General features: G+C 41.0%; 1 protein-coding gene across 3 annotated transcripts in view; it reads left to right on the top strand.

Annotated features, from left to right (window-relative positions):
* Positions 1-359: 359 nt before the first annotated feature.
* SMARCA2 (SWI/SNF related, matrix associated, actin dependent regulator of chromatin, subfamily a, member 2) overlaps positions 360-20,929 on the top strand; it is a 195,619-nt gene continuing 175,049 nt past the window's right edge. For 2 of the 3 annotated variants that reach the window (XM_050944258.1, XM_050944256.1), the window contains exons 1-2: positions 360-499; positions 13,586-13,846. In XM_050944258.1, the coding sequence (XP_050800215.1) occupies positions 13,622-13,846 (225 nt within the window). In that variant the 5' untranslated portion in view covers positions 360-499; positions 13,586-13,621. Of the gene's footprint in view, positions 500-2,198; positions 2,403-13,585; positions 13,847-20,929 lie in introns of those variants that run through there. The other variant, XM_050944257.1, reaches the window with a different exon arrangement.

Here is a 20,929-nt window from a genome sequence, read left to right as displayed (position 1 = left end):
TCTCTCACACTGGGGCCCGTCAGTCTTTTCTACTCCAACCCAAACAAATGCCAAATGAACAAGCGAAGGGAAAAGGTGCAAAAAACTCATCCTGCTCCTGCACACCTATTGAGACATGCACAGAGGGGGGCTGCAGCATGCACATTTACAGACACACACACGCATCACTTTCTCTCCCCCCCCCACATTCTTGTACATCTCCTCCTCCTCTGGCAGCAGGCTGAGTGACAGGCCCTAGTCACCAATGCGATCGGCCTTTCTGCAGACGAGGCGGGAGCTCGCTCCGCGCGGAGCCAGTCGCAGAGCCGCTTCCTGAGCGGTGGTGCAGGGCTGGGGAAGCAGGGGGAGGAGTCAGGGGCAGGAGTTTAGGAAGAGGAGGGAATGGCTGTCATCAATGAAGTCATATTCATAATCTAGTCCCTCTCTCTCCGGTGCTGTACTCTGGGTGACTCAGAGAGGGAGAGGGGAGACCTCCCGCACGCCACGCTTCTGGAGCAAGGTAAATCCAACTTGTAACTCCTCTCTGACCCCATTTCTCCCTGCGCCCCCGCCGCCCCCTGCCAACGTACTCTGAACCTGCACCATTAGTCAGGCTCCTTGGGAGAGAATGTGTTATTATTTGATGACACGCACGCACCTAGCCACCTTCCCTCCCTCGTTTAAAAAAACAGCATCGCTACTATCCCCAGAGACCAGTCGCGACCCCCCCCACCTTTCCCCAGAGGAGCGAAGAAAGTTTTCAATCAAAATAATTCGGAAATAATAATGAAAACCTTTTCTAAGCCCGGCTCCTGACTTCGGAGTCAGCTGCACCGAGAGGGAGCCTGGCAGAGGAGGGGACAGGGGACGTTGCTTCCAATCTATGCATTTTAGAGGAGGCGACTGGCGAACCGAGCCAGCAATAAATAACAGTAATCAGCTGCTCTCGCAACCTTTGCTGGTGCTGCTGAAGCGAGCGTTTCAAAAGGCTCTGGGCAAGCGGCAGCGGAGACAGAAATAGATCCCAAGAAGCAACAGCCCCTCCAGGAGCAGCTCAGTGGCTGCGATGGGGCCGGTAGGCTAGGCTGGTCGCCTCTTCCACTCCCCATTGACTGCTCTGGCTGTGTTTTGGTGGCTATAAAGAGGGGGTGGGGGAAGGGAGATTCCCCCCCGCAATCCGGCAGCGGCCAAAGGGGTAGATTTGGCGCATGTGGCGAGGGCGGCAGCAGCCTGGCTGCTGCTGAGTGGTGAATGTTGGAAGTTCAGTGTGTCCTGCCCTGGGGAAGGGTTGGGCAAGCGTTGCAGTTTGTAGGGGTTTTGCAGGGGCTTTGTTGCCTGGGGGGTCCTTTTCTTGTAATGCAAATATTTAAATAGACGTGGCTGCGGAAAGGGGGGGTGGAGGAGGAAAAAGATGGGAGGTATGGGGTGGGGGGTGCTTGTTAGAGTAGCAACGTTAACCAGCAAAGCCAAGGAGGCCATGATCCGGATAATCTCCCTGTCTGGCTGTCACAAACATTACCCGCACACACACCCGGGAGGGCGGGTAGAAGAGAGAAAAAGAAGGTGGGGGCCGGGACTTCACGAACCGGGGCTGCAGGTCCTGTTGCCTTACAGTTTAGTCACAGGGTCTCTATGCAATTAAAAACAAAACATCAGCGCTTTAGTCAGTCGCTCCTCTTCTGCTGAAAGGTGTCGCGATTCACTTCCTAAAATAGCTTCTCTCTCTCCCCCTTCTCCTGCAGCCCCCCCACCCTTTTGCAGCAGCCTAGGAAGCAGAGAGTGGAATAACATGCGCTTCCAATTTTTATAATCACCTTCAAAGCAAAAAGCATTTTATTTCTAGTATGCACAGAAAAATCCCTCAGTCATTTTTGGGGGGTGTTGCGGGGGTGGGGGGAGGTTGTGTATACACATTCATGTTCGCGTAGATTTGTATTGTGTAGGGAGACGGGAGCCTCATCGCCACACCATGGGAGGGGGATTTTTTTTTTTGGCTACCAAAAAAAAGTTTTCTGTTGATGATTAAGTGAAGGAGAGGAGAAGCGGGGGCTTGCAGCAAATGTTGCAGTTTGTTGCTGGTCGCTGTGCGTTTGAGTGAGTCTGGAGGAGAAGGAGGGCAGCTTTGAGCTAGCTTCTCTGTGTCTGCTTGGAGAGAGGAAGAGGCGAGGTTTAGTGGTGGTTGGGGATTTTTTTTTCCCTGTGTGTGTGATCAGCAGCAGAGAATCAGGAAGTCACAGCCGCCAAATACAGACTCTCGCTGGCTCACACACACAGACATGTTTGATCAGCATGACATGATGACGGAGGGAAGAAGGGGAGAGACAGGCCTAGCTTTGCTATGAAACATGCTCTCAGTCCGCGCATTTGGCTTCTAAACCCCCTTGTACGTGCCTAGATCTGTTGTTTGGTGCCACTTCATTAAGGTAAAGGTCTCTTAACTCAGCAGGGGAAAGCTCTGACTGCAGCCATTGCTCTGTAAAGTAAGAGAAGGAAATGGGGCTGGCTCCTGCAAAATGGATTTTTAGGTCTTGTCGATCGGGTCTAAAACTTTCCAGAAAGGGAGGAGGGAAAATATGGCTCTACTAAATGTGCTTGCTAGTGCCAATGTTTTTTCTGTGTGTGTGGCTTGAAGCACCAGGGTGTGTTGCTAGATAGAAACTTGAGGCCTATGCAAAACTCCCGGAAGATTCACTGTGGGGTTTTAAAGGCAAAAGCTTACAATTTAATGAAGAAAACCCGGGTGAGAAAACTTCTGTTCTCCACCTATCTCAAGCTCTAGGGTTGGGGACAGTTCAGTTTGGATTCCTTTTCATATTTTTAATCACAAGTTTGTATGTGTGTATAATACTTGGTGCTTCCCCGCTCCACGTTAGATTAACTCTTGAAAGCTTTTACTTTGCAAACAGGAGAGGAAATTTATAATGTTGTTGTTTTTTCCAAACAGAATGATAGTGTAACAAAAAATACTAAAGAACACCAAAGAGATGTTGGTGAATTAGGTTTTTACTACAATAAATAATTAGGTTGAAAAAAAAACCAGTGCCACTATATTATTAAATGCTTATTTTGATTAAATCTTAGTGGTCCTGTAGAGTGTATTTGAGCTGGTTTTCCTTTGTGCTTGCAGTTCTACCCTTCATTTTTACTTATCACAGTTTGCAAACGTTTGAGAGGGTTCCATTCTCTTATAATTATTTTGATTAAGATTTTAGATAACTGGTTAGTAATTTGCATAAAGAGTTAGACACAAAGGTTAGAAAATTATAGTAAACTAAATAGTGGGGTTTTTTTTCTCTTAAAAAGGCATATTCCCGGTATATCATGTACAGCATTGTTCTTCTCTTTGCATTAAAAAAAAAAAAATCCTTTACTTTAGTATTCTTTAGTTCCAGCCACTAACCCCGGAGGTCTGCAGTAGGACAATGAATATTAAGCCAGAATCCCATTCCTTTAGTAGTATATACCAATTACACGTTAGGAGGTGGGGCAGCTTTTGCGGTGTGAGTTAGTGTATTGTTATGCAAATCAAGGCACACTTTCTCTTTGGGAACCTAATTGCCCTATTATTCTCATTGACTTTTTTTTTTCTTTGAGTCCTTTTGTTAATCAAAGAAAAAAAATGATGTACCAAAAGGACAGGATTAGAGATTCGTTTTATGCTCACATGTAACACATCAGCAGTATGAGGCAAAAAGATCATACCAGTAATGAGCATTTTTAAATAAATTCAAAGTTAGGCATATCGTGTAACACATATGGACTTGACAGAGGTGAAGGTAATGCTTTGTTAAATACAGTATCTCTCTTGTGAGTTATGTCTCAGCTTCAGGACTGGCATTACTATGGTGTTTCATAAAAAATATGCGCCACAAGAATGTGTTCAAAGCAGTCTTCGATCTTTTTCTTTTATTCATTTCTAAAGTGGTCTGTGAGCATTTCTCGGCAAATCTGAAAAGTGCTTTGACCAATACCTAAGCTTGAGATTGACAAGAAAAAAGTGACCCAGCTAGCACTTTTATATTGTGAATGTTGGAATTCTATTTAATATATTCTTGACAGAAGTTTAACTAAAATTAACACCTGCAAATATCTTATTTTCAGTTTTTGTTTGAAGTTAAGATCAGAAGGTGCACAGTAATAACTTTAAAAAAAAATGTCTGGACTCTTTCTCACATTATGGTCCCTATTAATAATATTGATGTCATCCCTTTTTAAAGAGGAATTGTCACTAGGGAGCAAATGAGAATGCCGTCCACAAATTATTAAAACACTTCTTTGTGTATTTTTTGCTGCTATTGATGATGATTGCATGTAAAGAAAGCCTCCTAGACCTCCACCCACCTCAGCGCAATTTCTTCTTTCTGATTGATTCCCCCACTGAAGTAATAAACACAGGATTGTGACATAAAGATGACTTGTCATGAAAATGGTGGCAGGCAGAAGTTTATGACTCATTAGCAAGATAAAATAGAGAATGGAACATTGAGGGAACAAGCCCTCATTTTAACACACAAGTTGAGTAGTTTGCAAACATGAGATGATTATGAAATTGGGGATGTGAATGGAATTTTTTTTGTCTGACAAATTTAAAGTCCCCTCTTCCCATTCAAAGTCTCCCTCTTCCCCCTCCATCATCTTCTTTCTTTTTTAATTTTTGTAGGGTAGAAGGGGCTATTGCAAAAAAAGATTTTCAGAGGATGGGGTATCCAACTATAATGTTAGAAATAGATTTGGGGGAGTACACATCACCTCATAGAGCTTGTGTCTTCACTAGGAAAGAAGGTGTCTTCTTAACCTGATTTAGGTAGCTCAAGGTGTGTGAGTTAGATATTCATGTGAAAACTACAAAACTTGTCTTCACTAGGATTTTACCTTGAGTTAGCTAACCTGGGTTAAGAACACACCTTTTTTTCCCCTTGTGAAGACAAAGTCAATTTGTGCCCCTAAATAATACAGTGATTTGTTTTCCCTCTCCCACATCCTAATGGATGGGCTTGTGTTCTTCAGAATCTGACATGAAGAGGACATTCAATAACCGTGATTAATGCCTGTAGAAAAGGTCACAGTGTAGTAATTTAATCCCTAACCAATCAGCAAAGCCTCAGTCTTCAGTTCCCCTAAGCAGAGTACAATCCACATGTGTAGCACTGAGAAGCGCTACTAACTCCACGTGCAGACTTGTTGGGGAGAGGACTTGATCTTAGTTATTATCAGGATAGGCATTCAGTGGACTTATTTCTAAGTCCTCTAGTTTGTACTACTGCAAGTTGCCTTCCAAAAGTGATCCTTATCATGAATTCCTAAAATATGTGAAGCCAGATCCTCAGCTGGTGTAAATGTGTCTAGTACCATTGATATAAATGGAAATACACTTGTTTACATGAGTTGATGATCTGGTCCTTCACCTTTACTGGTTTCTAATGTTCTATGTACCCTTTTTTTCACAGAATTGCTCACTTGTTATTAAACAACATTAGTGTTCTAATAGATGTTGTCTAATGCTGTGGTATTTTATAAGAATTTAACAGATACATAATACATTGGAATTATTTGTAAATGTGGTTCATTCATTTTATTATATAATGAGTTGCCTTCATAATAACTTTCTGATTTGAACTTTCAGAATTTTTTGGTTTCAGTTATATAGTGTGACTTTTTTACTTTAAAAATTAAGCAAATGTTATGAAAAGTTAGTAATGCAATTCTTGTTTTCCGTGTTGACACAGAAAGCACCCCTGTTTTCTGCTTTCAGTAGCAAAGTATCATGATTTTCTACTGTATCTTTTAAAAAACACTTGCTGGCCATGACTTCAATCTGGAGATGGGTTAAATGGTCATTATTTCCCAATAGATAACATTAGAATATTGTAACATCATAACATTTTGAGGCACTCTGGACTGCAGTGCTGTCAGAATGTTGCTGACACTCAGCTCTGCATTGCCTTTCCATGAGATCTTCATGGTGCAATTTCCTTGCTTTGCGTTATCTGGCTGAGACCGAATCTAGGTTGACTTGGTCTAGAAAAGATCAAGGTTCTGTTTGTTGGCGAGGGGCAACTACTAGAGTAACTGAAAATATGTGTGATTGCTCCGTCTGTTGCTAGTATGTATCTGTCCCATGAAAAAGCAGTCTGCAGTCTCAGAGTCCTTTGGGGTGCCCAAATGTTCTTGGATACCCAGGTAATAGGAGTGGCTTGCTCTGCTTATTTTGTTTGGATCTAGCCAGGATGTTACAGCCTTTCCCTGATATGGAATGGCAACAAGTATCCATGCATCAGTTAACTCTAGGTAGTAATACTACTTTGTTCAGTATCTATGGTTAATGTTAAAGGCCACCTCAGAGCGTCACCTAGGGTAGAATACAGAAGCATGCCGCCTTTGGGCTTGTCTGCCCAGGATGTTATAACTTCCAAGATGGACACTTATTCTGGTCTGAGTGACTTTTTCTGGTTTAGCTTAAACTGCTTAGAAAGCCATATAAGCTGAACTGGAAAAAGGCCTTTTTGTTCAAGGATAATAGTGCCTACCTGGGAAGGTACACCAGTATAACAACTAATGGTTTAAATTCATACCCCACCTTATCCCAGTATAATTTCATGTGTAGACAAGCCCTTAGAGTGGATTGCATATTACACATTATAAGCCCTTAGAGTGTACACATACTACACCTTCATTCTTTGAGCTATAGTAGCTTCTGCTCTGCTTCTGGAGCAATTCAGGATTGTTTCTAATAGATAAAGCCCTAAATGGTTTAGATCTGGCTACCTCGAAGGCTGTCATTCCAAATGAGATCAGCTGACAGACATGTTGGGGATTCGGAAGTAGAGGTATTCCTGGGTAAGGATTTTTTTTCTTTGGTCCACTAGATTTTGACCTTCAGAACATAATGAAACACCTCTGTGTTGATCAACCACTTGCTTAATAAGAATAACTCCAGGTTTATGCTTGGTTAGGGCACTAGGGGATGAGAGCTATTTGTGACATTCAGTGTGGACCATCTAACTCAGTGGTCCCCAATTTGGTGCCCACGGGCGCCATGGCGCCTGCTGGGGCATTTATGTTTGCCCGCCTAGTGCCCAGCAGGGGAGAGAAGCCGCAGCCCCACACCTGCTGGGGACAGAGAACTCCTGGGCTGCGGACGCCGATATTCTTGGTTCCTGGCAGGCACGGGGCTGCAGCTTCTCTCTGGTTTCTCCTGGGCTGCAGACTGCGGGCACTGGTGTTCTTGGTCCCTGGCAGGCGCAGGGCCGCGGCTTAAGCTGGAGAGAAGCCACGGCCCCGTGCCTGCTGGGGACAGAGTACTCCGGGGCTGCAGGCTGCGGGCGCCAGTGTTCTTTGTCCTTCTGGCTTCTCTCCAGCTTCTTTCTGCACTGCCCAGAACTGGCACCAAAAAAAAAAAAAAAACCAAAACCAAAAAAACCCCGCTCTGACTCTGCAGAATGGACGGAATGCTGCGCCATAGCATGTGCTGCCCTAGGCACATGCTTGCTCCACTGGTGCCTGGAGCCAGCCCTGTATGTGAGTAGTTGTTGGCGCCCGCCATACTCTTCTGAAAACATGAATGTGCTATTGGCCACAAAAAGGTTGGGGACCGCTGATCTAACTTAATGTGGTGCTGAATGTATTCTGTAGTGTGCTCAGCTGCTATTGGTGTTTAAAAATCAAACCAGTGGGCATCCAAATGCCAGTAAAACTGCTGCATTGTTCTTTATGTATTGTTTAGTAGTATTTAGCAACCAAGAGCACTTGTAACAGGGACGACCGTGTGCCCCCTCATGGCTAGAGGTGCCTCTGCTGTGCCCTGCCCTAGTTTTCCCTTGCTCCTGCAACAAACTCCACAATCTCTCTTTTAGTCACAGCCCTTCTTAAGGCCTGGATGTTTAATTAAATTAACAAAGTTCACACATGCACAAAATCTTCCACCCAGGCTTAAGCTGGGCACAGCCCCTTCTTCCTGAGGAACTGTCTCTTCCTCTGGGACCACTGCAGGAAGACCCTCTTTCCCTGTAGCTTCACTCTGCAGTTCCCACTCTGTGGCTTCCTGCTGCCTTTTGCATTGGGATCACCTGACTCAACCTAGGTGTCCTGTAATCAAGCCAGGGGTAATCAAGCCATGGACTGCAGACACAGGAAGGGCTCTCCTGGGTCCATATGTGTGTGGGAAAGAAAGCCAGGTTGCTTTCTCTCTCAGTCCACACACAGAGATATATCACATGCCTTTCTGTCCTCTTCCATACACAAGGGGGACTCTCTCTCCCACACACTTATGAACGCAAGAGAGCCCTTCCTGTGTCTGCAGTCCATGCAATTTAGTGCTCTCCCTGGTAGGAATTTGAGGGCCCTGATATAAAGGTACCAAGGTGTGGTGGCTGGGTGGTTAAGGTGCTTGACTTCAGTCCTGAAGATTGTGGGTTTGTGTCTTGCTCAGGCCAAGACTACACTGGCACTTTACAGCGCTGCAACTTTCGCGCTCAGGGGTGTGAAAAAACACCCCCCTGAGCACTGCAAGATACAGCACTGTAAAGCCTCAGTGTAATCCGTGCTGCAGCGCTGGGAGCACGGCTCCCAGCGCTGCAAGCTACACCCGTAAGGGATGTGGTTTACGTGCAGCGCTGGGAGAGCTCCCAGCGCTGGCGCTCTGACTACACTCACACTTCAAAGTGCTGCCGCGGCAGCGCTTTGAAATTTCAAGTGTAGCCATACCCTATGTCTCACACTGAAAGACCACTTCCAGTTCACATAGCTGCAAAATAGGTACTGATCCATTAGGTTAGTCAAAGGCAGTTGGACGTGATGCTGGCCACATCACTTGCTGGTGTACTGTTGGCTATGAAACTGAAGTGCCTTAACCATCTCCACCTGATCAGCCGTTGTCTCAAGAACTTTCCCTTTGATGTAAAGGGGTTCTAGAATGTAGTTCAGGATTCAATTAAAAAACAGATGCTAACTTTCTTTGAAACCACTGTAATATCTTGGCTTCAGCGAAGTCTTGTGAGGACTGCAAGATTAGGCATTTAGTCTTGACTATATGGGTCAGGAGAAATGTGTTTGTTTTTTTAATATAATCATATATAGAATCATATAATATCAGGGTTGGAAGGGATCTGAGGAGATCATCTAGTCCAACCCCCTGCTCAAGGCAGGATCAATCACCAGCTGGTCCCCTCAAGAATTGAACTCACAACCCTGGGTTTAGCAAGCCTATGCTCACTATTGGAAATGCTCTTCTCATATCTGTAACAAAATAAATTCCCAGTCCAAACTAATGGACCAAAACTGACTATGACAGTGTTCTTTTGTTTACTTATCTAAATACACAGGGCCAAATGCTAGCCAGAGATATGATGGTGTAATCTGGACAGAATTTGACCCACACTCTGTCAACATTGTAGTTGGTATCTCTTGGTGAAATTTTGCATTTGAATTGAGGCTGAGATTTTTCAGAGGAGTTTAAAGTAGTTATGCACTCAACTCCCCTTGAAATTCAAAAGTTGGCCACCTAAGTCTCTTTGATGATCCCAGTAAACATATACCCCACATATTCTTGAAACCTATTAAGCCATAATCTTTTTAACAGTTCTGCCTTATCAATGGCTCCTCGTTTGGTAGAGCAGTGTATAAACTCCTCTGGTTTATAGAGTGGCAACTGCTTTTTCATTTTGCAGACCACTTCTGTCGGAGAAAGTAGTTCGGACCCCCACCTCTATTAAATCCTGTGGACCCTCAGGCAGAACTTGCTTGTGGCTCATAGCCATAGTCATTGAATTTTTTTTTATATTCCTCCAAGAAGTTAGCTCTTCTAATTTACTGCTTGGTATAGAAGAATTGTGTTCTTTGTAAAACAAAATCTCTGAATATAAATTGGTTTAAGAAGATTCCACAATGTTATCCTACAAGATTGAGTGAGTTTATCCCTCTTAACAGAAATAAAACTAAAGGACTTGATCTGGAGTAAGGCATGCAGGATTCACCCCAGTAGTGATTGTTTTTACAGCTTAGGCAGTTGGTACCTCATTAGAAATGAATGTTAAATCTTCCAAGTTCGCTTACATGAACTTTCTAATGTACATATACATTATCTTACAGTTTACATTAAGCTGTAACTAAGGCCAGTTAATTTTTATGAAAACTTAGAATTAAGTTTGAAATAAATGTGCATATAAAGGGAGTGTTTGATATCTCTTCTAATGGACAGGTTTAGGTACAAGTAATGCATGAGATATTGGATTTCAGGATGCTGTGCAATGAAAATAGTTATTGTACTTACACATTGATTGCATAGTTTCTGTTAAATGCAGCCTTAATGGTGGTGGTGCTGCTAGGTTTTACCTTGTTAAAATGTGTTTGACTTCCATGACACAGAGAGACAGCTATAAAAGGGTCCTTGTAATGCTGCTGTACATTTCGGCATGGTGAATATCCCTTAAAAACTCTTGTTTGCTGTGTGGAAATGTCTTTGATTCCAAGAACAGTCTTATTGCAGGCGTCTAAGAAGCTGTATGCAGTTGTGATCGTTTAAAAACATGATTCCTTTTCTGGGGATGCCAGGGGATTGCAGGGGGACTAATTAGGCCTTGTGGTGTTCTGTTGTTATCTTTTGTTTTGAAGAGTAAAGCTTCAGAGGTATCACTATGTCTCACTCTGCAAGGAGTGGGCTCCCAAGATAGTTTATTTTAAGTGAGTTCAACAGCACTTGTTCCAATTTGTTGCTTTGAATCAAAGTAGAGAAATAAATAATAAAATATAACAGTAGAGAGTTTTTAAATAAAAGCTTTTGAAAACTTTTTTGACTCCTGACAACACCTAGTTAATGGGGAGAAATCAGGGAATGCTCCCAATGTAGTAGACCTTTTTTCTTATTTGAAATATTTGGTTTTATCAACACACAGCTTGTTGAAAGGAGCAAGATTGTAAATACTGTAAACTTCAAATTCCGTGCGCACAGAACAGAAGCAGTAGGGAACAGCCAGCAGTGTAACCATCCCCATCCTGCCTTGTCTACGGGCTCCTGTCTAACCTAGTGGAATGACTGTAGGGTAGTTTTATTTTTTATGTCCATTCAGTCCTTGGCAACCAACTAGCAGAACCAGTAGACAAATTACAATGATGGTTTACACCTGTCCTCTAATGACTTATTTCATTTAAGTCACTGAACAGCCACTAGAGGATAATGTGGTTGTGTTACGGCTTAATTTGCGTGTCTTTGGCTCTAGATCTGGGAGATGAACATTTCTGTGTACCATTATCAGTCCCCTGACATGTCCACTCTTCCTGCAGAACTCTGTTAACTGTACTATATTTTGATGGTAAAACTAGAATTATTATTTTTAAAGCACCTGATTTAGAAATAAGTAATTGTTTTTTATTGTAGTCTTAGATACGATTATTATTTCTTGGCAAACCATGACAGGGAATGACCTAATCATTTCCTTTCATTAACTTAGAGGACATCCATGATCTCTTGCATTACAAGTGTCTTTCATTGACACTAGTGAACTAAAAGTTCTAAATGTTAGTCACTGACAAAACTGTTAAGTGTGAAAGAGATGAAGAATGATCCCAGCTTGTATCCTGCTTCCATTTGTTTTGTTAAGTACACAGAAATAAATAAAATAGTTGGCTCTCCAGTGAGTTTGAGGGCCTCTAATTCATTCTCTGGGCTCTTGTCATTTTATAAGTCACATGAGCTGCATTCTCATGGTTTCTGACATCTGCAGAACCCCTCAAGTTAATTACAACTCTCTGTTCGCTCCAGAGCAGTTTGTCCTTTCTGTATTTCACTTGATATCACTGTTGCACACCAAAGTAATAAAAGTTCTAAATGAATGTCTTTTTTTTTTAAATTCTGTCTAATGTAAAGATTTTATATTAATAAAATGCTTACTCCAATCACCTCTGAGGCACACATAGGGAGAGACTTTTAAAAGTCACAGATGTAAGTTAGATGACTTAGGGCTTGTACATCCTAGCACTTCAGTAGAACTATGTTGCTCAGAGGTGCAAATACCCCTCCCTCCTGCCCCGCCCTCCGCTGCCAGTGATGTAAGTTAGACTGACCTAAGCATCAGTGTGGCTAGTGCTATTTTGGTGGGAGAAGCTCTTCCACCAATATAGCTACTGTGGCTCGAGGAGGTGGAGTTACTATTCCGATGGGAGAGATGGAGTGATTCTAGTATAGACTAGCTCTAAGTGTCCTTTGTGCCTTTAACAATCTTCCCTCTAACTCCATGTGATATTATTTGGTGTTAATGAGTTAAGTTATTTCCATTCATATTCTCCAGGTGTTGTTTCTTGTAGTCTGTCAGATATGCTGTTCTGTGCAGGGTGGAGTGATTTAAGTCATTTTGATTTAAGTCACTGATTTTAATCATGATTTAAATAATCAAGCAGGAAACACTGATTTAATTTATCAGTTTTAATTGTGTTTTGCATTTGTATTTTTCAGTTATTTTCCTAAAGAAAGGTTGATTCTTATTGTTTGATAACCATCCAAACATGTTGATTTACAAAGTATGACCTTTACACTGATTTTTGTGCTTCTTTCTGCCAATCAGGAGGATAAATCTATATCTATACACATTTAGTTGAGCAATTATGTTGCTTAACATTATTTTTTACAATTTTTATATTTATTAGAAAATAGTGAATGATGCAATATCTAGTAAATCACTGTAAATAAAAAGTTAATTATTTTGTGTCAAGCTTTAAATTTGAATTTCCATCCAAATAATTTAAAATGCACATTTTTTTAATTACATAAACTACCTTAAATGTGCTGGATGCATAAGAAGAACAGTTTATGAAAATATGTTTTGCATTTAAAATTAACTGATTTATTAAACAAAACTTATCTGTAGTTTGTGAATTAAACTGATTGTTTCTGGTCACTCTGTCCTTGAAAATTTTAGAACTAGTAGATCTCATCCTTTCACACTCAGTTTTATTTATAGAATGGAAGGAGAAAACAAGTTCTCTCAACTTTTCAACTTCCAACTGGTTTCTTAACTTTGAAGGAACTAGTCATTGAACTGAACTAGTTGAATAAACTGAAGAAAATATTCTCTCTGCACATGAAGAAGAGGTTACTACTGTCAGAAACTGGTTAAGCACTTCAAGAAACTCTGACTCTGGGTGCTTAGCCAGTGACTTTTACCAGTTCAGTAGTTTTACTTTTTAAAAATGTTGGCAGCAAACATGAATTGCTTAATATTTTTGTATTTAAATGATTGTAATTATCAATTTAAATTAAATTGTAAATTGGTTCATTTTAAAAAACATGTATTTAATTTAAATAAATAAAATCCAAATTGTAATTTAAAAAATTGCTTATTTTTATCCACCTTGCTTTTGTGGATGATTTATAAATATATCCAGAACCTACCTGAACTGTCTCATTTTTCTAGTCTTCCAATGACCTTTTTTGAAGGATGGGCAAATTGATGCAGCACAGTAAGGATCATTGAAGCATTTTCTGCTGATGACAAGTCACCTGTGTGTGTGATGCTAGTCAAAAAAATTGTTTTATCACGCATAGTTTCTTACTGACTATACTCCACTAACCCTCATTTTATGTAAGAAATACTGTTTTGTTTCTTTTTGAAATTAGAGCTGCTCTGTTGATCGGAAAAAAGACGGAAAATAGATGTCCACGCCAACAGATCCTGGTGCAATGCCTCATCCTGGCCCTTCCCCAGGGCCAGGCCCATCACCTGGACCAATTCTAGGACCTAGCCCAGGACCAGGACCCTCTCCAGGTTCAGTACACAGCATGATGGGACCAAGTCCTGGACCCCCTAGTGTTCCCCATTCAATGCCCAGTATGGGACCCACTGATTATCCACAGGAAGGCATGCACCAAATGCACAAGGTAATTGTATCTGCAAGTGAGCACTATGTTTCTCAGATTGGAATTCTATCAGATCAACATTTAATGCACCATTAAATCTCACGGAAGCAGTGACAGATGATACTATCTGTCCTATCAGCATGTTCAAGTTGGTGTATGTGGGACGCTCAGTATCAAGTTGTGGTTGCAGATGTTATAAATGGCCTCATTGTCCACCATGAAAGAACAGTCTGAGTGGTGTGGGTGGTCAGGATGGAACTGTAGGGTTCCACCACTGCAGTGGAGACCTGTGGGATATCAGATATCTACTGATAAAAGCATACTTCTATATTGTCCTCCCCTGCAGCCCTGTATTCTATTCTGTGGCTCACCAGTGAAACCAACTAAATTCTGATTCCAGATTTATTACTGGAGATGATGCACAATTCAGATTGCGCAGACCATATTTTTATTTTTTTTCAGACATCAGTTCAAGCCTGCAGTTGCTGGCAGTTAAACAAGTTGCCACCTGACATGTAAACTGCACACATTTTGACATGATAAGAGTCCTCACTAGAGAATAAATATGGAGCATCACAAGGGCAGCCTGGCAATCTTTCTAATTATATCACAAATTACATCTTAGGGCAGGCTCCTTTTTTAAAAGTCCATTTGGAAATGTTCTGCTTTCATAGTGCATTTTAATGGATTTTTCTCCCTTTTTGTTTTTATTATTGCAGAAGGAAACTTCATGAAAATGGAATTCTTGCCTCTTAAAGGCTTATGCTTAAAGAACTTGCACACTGATGAAAATTTTTATTTCCAAGTTGACTTACATAAGCTGCACCTCATTAAAACACTTGAATGTATATGTAACTTAAAGCAGGTGGCTAGTCTGACCTCAGTGGGGCTTATGAGCTTATCGTTATGTGTATGCTTACAGTTATACATGTGCTTAAATACCTTGCTCTATCATTGCTGTCTGAAAATATTTGTGTCTGGGATTTCTTCCTGAAACTTTCTCCCATGTGTTCCAATCTCTAATTATGCAGCAAAGTTATTATGGCATTAAAGTTGCAATAAAGCTTCACCTGTCAGGCTTAGTTTCCCATATAGACATCCCATCTCTTGCCCCTGTAAAATGTTTTAAGTATGACTTACTTTGGTGACTGTTTCTAAGGGGAATTAGAATTGTGCTCCCAATTAGGGGTAGATAGAACAGTTTTCAAATTACAACTTAAAAAGTTATCCCTTTAAAGTAAACTTTTAATTTTTATTTTTTTTTAATTCTCCTTCAGCTGCCCCGGTTTCTGTGTTTGGATGCTCATGATTGTGCATGTGATAGTTTTGAAGGAAAAACATTTTGAAGCGAAATTATCAGCTTTCATGCTGACTGGATTGTCAGTGAGGATGCCATTTAAAGTTATCAACAAGGACATGACATTGGCTAAAATCTTTGGCATGAAAAACTGTCATTAAAACATTCATAAAACAAACACCACCTGGGGGGCAGAGAAGCCTGGAGCCAGGGCCCTGTGGAGTTTGAGCATAGCAGGTCCCTGGTTGCTGGAGTGGCCTTGATTGTAAAAACTTCTGAAATCTTCGTGTTTGAAGAGGCAAGCTGATGTAGGGCTTAGTTCAGTGCTTAAATTTTATGCACATAAAACTTGAAGCATTAAATTAGCTGAGCTCTAATCTGTTTCTCTCCACAAACACTGCTTACAATCTTGTGTCTGTAGTGTCAGTGACTATAGTGTCAATATAGTGCCCCTTGCTGTCAGTGCCCTGCTGAACTCCAAAGGGCTCCTGGGCTGCTTGCCTAGCCTCCCCCCATCTCTGACTGCTGCTTGTCTCCTGAGAGGTCCTGAGGCACGCAAAAGAGGGAAATCATCAGCAATTTAGCAGAAGAGCAGCTACAGATTCCATTTACATAGTCTTTTTTGGTTCACAATGTGTCTCTAGCTTCTAAATTTGTCCCAGCCCGTTCCCGGTCGCCTAGTAGTGCCTTTTTAAAATGCTGAAAGAGCATTTACCACACAAACTCCATGTTCTCCTCTTCTATAGAGCTCAGGAACTTCACAGGAGAGGAAGGAGGCTCTGCTGTTTTTTCTCTTGTGGACCACAGTAACAGATCTGCTGTCCCGGGCATCTTTAGGCTTGTGTTTGCTAGAAAATTTTATTGTGTTTGATTGTGGAGAGTCTAGATAGCTGACACAGTGGTGACTGATTGGCATAGACCAGGGGTAAAACCTTCAGAAGCATCTAAGTCTCATTTTTCAGAAGTGACTTAGGCACTTGGGAGCTGTAGCAGATGTCTAAGTAGCAAAGATTGTCCTATCTGAGCTAACTTAAATCCTGCTAACTTTGGTAACAATAGCAGTGCAGATAATACTGCATGGGTTTCAGCATGGGTAGTGTAACCCTGGCATGTCTCCTGGCTACATAGTTGGCTCACTAACCTGTTCTGAAGCTTGCACTGTGTTCACTGTTATTGTTACTCATGCTGGCTAGATTTAAGCTAGCTTGGGTAGGCTGCTAGCCCGTATACAATTCTCCATTTGTTTACATACACTGAGTCTCATTGCAAGCCAATAGGATTTGGGCTCCTTAGGCACTTAGGACCTGGGATAAAGCTTCCAAAAGAATACCCTATCCAGCATTGTGCCAGTTAATTCAGCACCACGTCACCTGTTCGTGATACGAGTCAGTAGTGGTTGGTATTGTGTAAGCTAACATGACTCCTCACAGTTATAATCAAACGCAACAATACGTTACTAGTGAGAAAAAGTGCCATAGAAGTGTGCTGGTGGAGAACATGTACCTGGCCCATCAATATGTGGAGTTTTTAAAAAAAAAATACTTATACACATGAAATATAAAAATGCACTTGCCATTTGGACATGTCATTAACTTGCAGTGAATAATAGAACCCTTATACAAAATTAAAAAGAACGTATTAAAGCACATGTTAATATTTATCAGTTATTTAAGTTGATGTTAAAAAAGCATAACTCTTACAGTTCGTATATTTAACAACAATGCTGATGTGAAAAATAACAGTTATGCATTCCAACAACTGGAAATCCTCCCTACAAGAAAACTTATTCTTTCTATAAATCAATAATATACATAGAATACTTATAGTTAAAACTAATACAGTAAACTAACTTTTCTGGACCAGTGGGGGAAAAGCAACTTATTACTGTCAACCTTGAAGAATCAGACTTCTGGAAGAGTGAAATGGATTCTCCTTTGGCTCAGGTACGATCAACAGAATTGTTGGCAAAGACCCAGTTGCCAGGGCTTGTCCTACAGTTATGCCCTCAATTATTCCAGTGCAATTACATTGATGGCACATATATAACTGAACAACATTTGGCCTGCAGAAATTTTATTCACTAGTGACCATGTATAAATAGAAATAACCCAGCTTGACTCTCAGATCCCAGGCTGAGGCTGCACGTCTGTCAGAAGAAAAAATTCTTCATTTGTAAACTAAGGAGATTTGATCTTCAAGTAATTGTGATGCAATGCAACTTATGAATTAATGTGGTTACTTAAACATACAATAAAGGCAGTGTAGTTAAAAGATATATTCCATAAGCTTAGCTGCTGTCTAAAATATGAATTCTCTAAATGAGAATGTCATGTGGCCCTGCATGTAATTGAAGCCTCCCCCAATTTTCAAAAAGCACAATTTATGACGTACAGCCTGTCCCCACAAATGCTTATTTATATAAAACAGTGGAAAGGAACTGTGTTTAAAAAGGATCATTTAATGAAAGCCTTAAACACTAATGCTCATTATTTTCTATGCTAATTAGTACTTAAGTGAAATATTATCTCCAGCCCCCAAAATGCAGAGTAGCACCATTGCATCGTTATAGGATATACTCTTTTCCCCAACAAATTCTTTATGGAAAAAAGAGTTTTTATATAATTTAATAGGTATGGGACCAGTAGGAGTGAGATAGGTTTAGAGATCCTTTCTGTAAGATTTTTTTAACCATTATATGGAGTTGGTTATATTCCTGCTATGTAACTATACAGTGTTTCTATAGAAAAGATATGTAACTCGATTTAATTTTTGTAGACTCCTATTGGGTTCTGCTCCTGTTACATTTTCTAGGACTTTTTCTTAGGAGTTGTTCTATAAATAGAGGCTGTCAGGTTGAAAACTGTACTTAAAAGCACAAATTTCTGTCAAAGTTAGAATCAGGACTCACAATTTGTCAGACCACTCTGTTTTATTAGCACAGCGCTCTGCCAATAACATTCAGAATATGTGAGCGGCCATGCAAGGCCAAAACAGTCTTATTTATACAGATAAAAGAGCGGGAATCAGACAAAGGAACAAAGAAAGCAAAACTGTAAAATTCACCTGGGGCACAGCATGCATATCCTACTTCCTTACTAACTCTTTATGGATCTGAGGCTAATACTTCACCAATTGCCCTAAAATGGTGCAATTGTTCTATGTGAATGTCTGTATTCCTGACACCTGGATTGCAGCATTCCAACAGTTTTTCTTAAAGGTACAGACAGCATTTCTTTAATCCTTTCTATTTTCACAATATAATTCATTCTACTTTCACAATCCCTCCTTTTGGTCAAGCGCACGCCATGACCAACAATTACTGGGTTCCACAAATTAACCGTTTCTTATCTTTTTGTTCATCAGTGATATTCAAAATCATCATATTAGCACTCTGTTTTGGGGCAGCCATCTGGGTGACACAATTCTGGATACAACAGATTAACTGAAAGCATACAAAAATCACTAAGATTTCAAACAGGATAGTTAGGGCTCCCTGAAACAACCAGTTTCCTATGCCAGAGAAATTGAACAGGTTACTTAGCCACTTCCATAAAGAACTCAGCTCTTCATGAGGAAGATATGCGATTTGTTCTAAGTGGCTGTAGCGATCTATTATCTTATTGGTATTGTATAAACATACAACATTGTTTTCCAGTGAGAGCACAGGTCCCTCCTTTGGCCGTGAGCACTATGTCCAATGCCTGACGGTTCTGGAGGGCCACCTGTCCGATCGCCTCTGTTTCCTTGGCCAGGGCTCTTAAACTTTCTCTGGTTTTATTTGCCATTATTTAACTACTTAGGAGCCTTTTTGCCTGGTGTATTGCTCCCCCAAGTGGGGTAAAGGAACTGCCAATAGCCTCTTCCCAGGTGTCATTACTGTTCCATATTGTGTTAAACAGACAAGGTCCTCCAGTGAGGTCTGGGGAATTGAGTGGGATAGCCAGGACAGGAACACCAGTTTGAGAGTGGGCTGGGATGTGGCTGCAGACCCAGCATTTAGAAATAATAAGGATCTGAGCTATCCACACTTGCTGCTGGATAAAAGAATTGTCATTGTGTGCACCCCAGACCTTAAGATACCAGCAGCAGAGGAACAGGCGCTACCAGAGCTGCATGTTGGAGGCAAGGCCCTTCTGGTTCTGACAACCTCAACTGAGGGAACTGCACTCACAGTTTTATGTCCACCAGGCAGCAGGCGCTTGGCTCACTACTGCTTCTTCTTGGGCCTTGCTTTATGTAGTCATCTGCTTCTGGCAACCCTTACGAGAGCGTAGATTGTAAGGTATTGCAGGCTGTTCCTCTACGTCTTCTTCTGGAGTCAAAAAAATTGACTCTGCGTGGTCCTGAGGTGGTGATTGGTTCACTGGGGTCTGTGCATTCTTACACTGCGAAGCATGTATCCACTCTGAGATGCCAGACAGTTTAACAGCCGTCCCTTGACTCTGGCTGTAACAATGGCCTTCACACCTTATCTTTTCCTGATGCATACATTCCTCATTCACACAAATAGATTTGAGAATACAAACAGTAGTATTTTATATAGAACAAAAAAAGCATTGCAAATTAAACCTTGCTAAGTTTTACAATTGATAACTAAGACAATTTACATTGAGACCCAGGCCTTCAATGTTTCTCTAATTTACTTAACACAGACACAATAGAGAATCCTGTCTCTTACTACCTAAATCTTAAAACAAAGAGTTAGAGAGGGCCCAATTTGTAATGCATATGGGAAAACAGAATCCTATAGTCCCAGGGGGTCATTTCTTTCTGCTATTTAAAAATAGTGACTAGCAGGATGAAATCAAATTATACTTTAATTCTTATGGGATATTATAAAATCCTGCTCCTACATATCCCCCTTTTGACACTAAGATTATTAATCGCCAGTGTCACTTCTTATTTAGTCCATGTAATAGAAAATACTGGGAGGTGATTTGGGCCTGTGGCTTTAGCTTTACATACATTTGTTTTATCCACCAGCACATTTTAAACATTTCAATTAAACACATACAATGTAAAACCAAAAACAATTAGGGTAGTAATATTAGTATGCCAGTAGTTGTGGGAGACCATCCAGAAAATGTTATACCAATGGTAAGCTGTTATGCTTTTATGCAGTGGCAATTTTTAACATGTCCCCATTTGCGTGTATAATATGAACAGTTCAGTTTTCCACATTTTTGTTTTTATTATTTTTTTTTTTTTAGGAGCCATGTTACCTTTTTACCTTTTAACAGATGATTGGTAACTGTTTGCCATTTAATGCCAAGGTTGATAGAGAACTCAGCTAAATCAGTGCTTACAGTAAGCGGAGACTCTTTTGTTGTTGTTGTTGTGGCAAATAGTAAATGTGATTATTGGTAAACACAGTACTTACATTACATTTACATTTGTCTTCTGGTGGGTTGCTAGCACTTTTTAAACACTTTTCCCCAAGAATTAACACATACACATAGTCCATTATACAATACTTTGGATTATCTGAAAGACAAAAAGAACAGTTTTCTACCCCTTTTGGGGTGGCATTGATTATTGCTTAAAGATTTCATTCTTTTACAAATACCCTTCCTGACTGCAGGCAAACATAAAATGAGCCGGCGTTCATTTAGGGAACTGTCCCGACTTAGACGTCTGGTTACCAGTACAGGAGGACTTTCACACACCAATCACACAAGAAGGAAATTCAGGTTCGTCAGAGCGATGCCTGCTGCAACACATAAAAGGAGCCCACAGGCTACTGCCTCAATTGCCCTTGCTTTCACACTAAGGGTTTTACCCAAGGTGTGGTGCGGCTGCAATTGTGC

This window comes from Gopherus flavomarginatus, chromosome 3 (genome assembly GCF_025201925.1).
Source record: "Gopherus flavomarginatus isolate rGopFla2 chromosome 3, rGopFla2.mat.asm, whole genome shotgun sequence".
Lineage (NCBI taxonomy): Eukaryota > Metazoa > Chordata > Testudines > Testudinidae > Gopherus > Gopherus flavomarginatus.
Note: the sequence above shows the minus strand (reverse complement) of the source record. Positions and strands in the feature narration are given on the sequence as shown.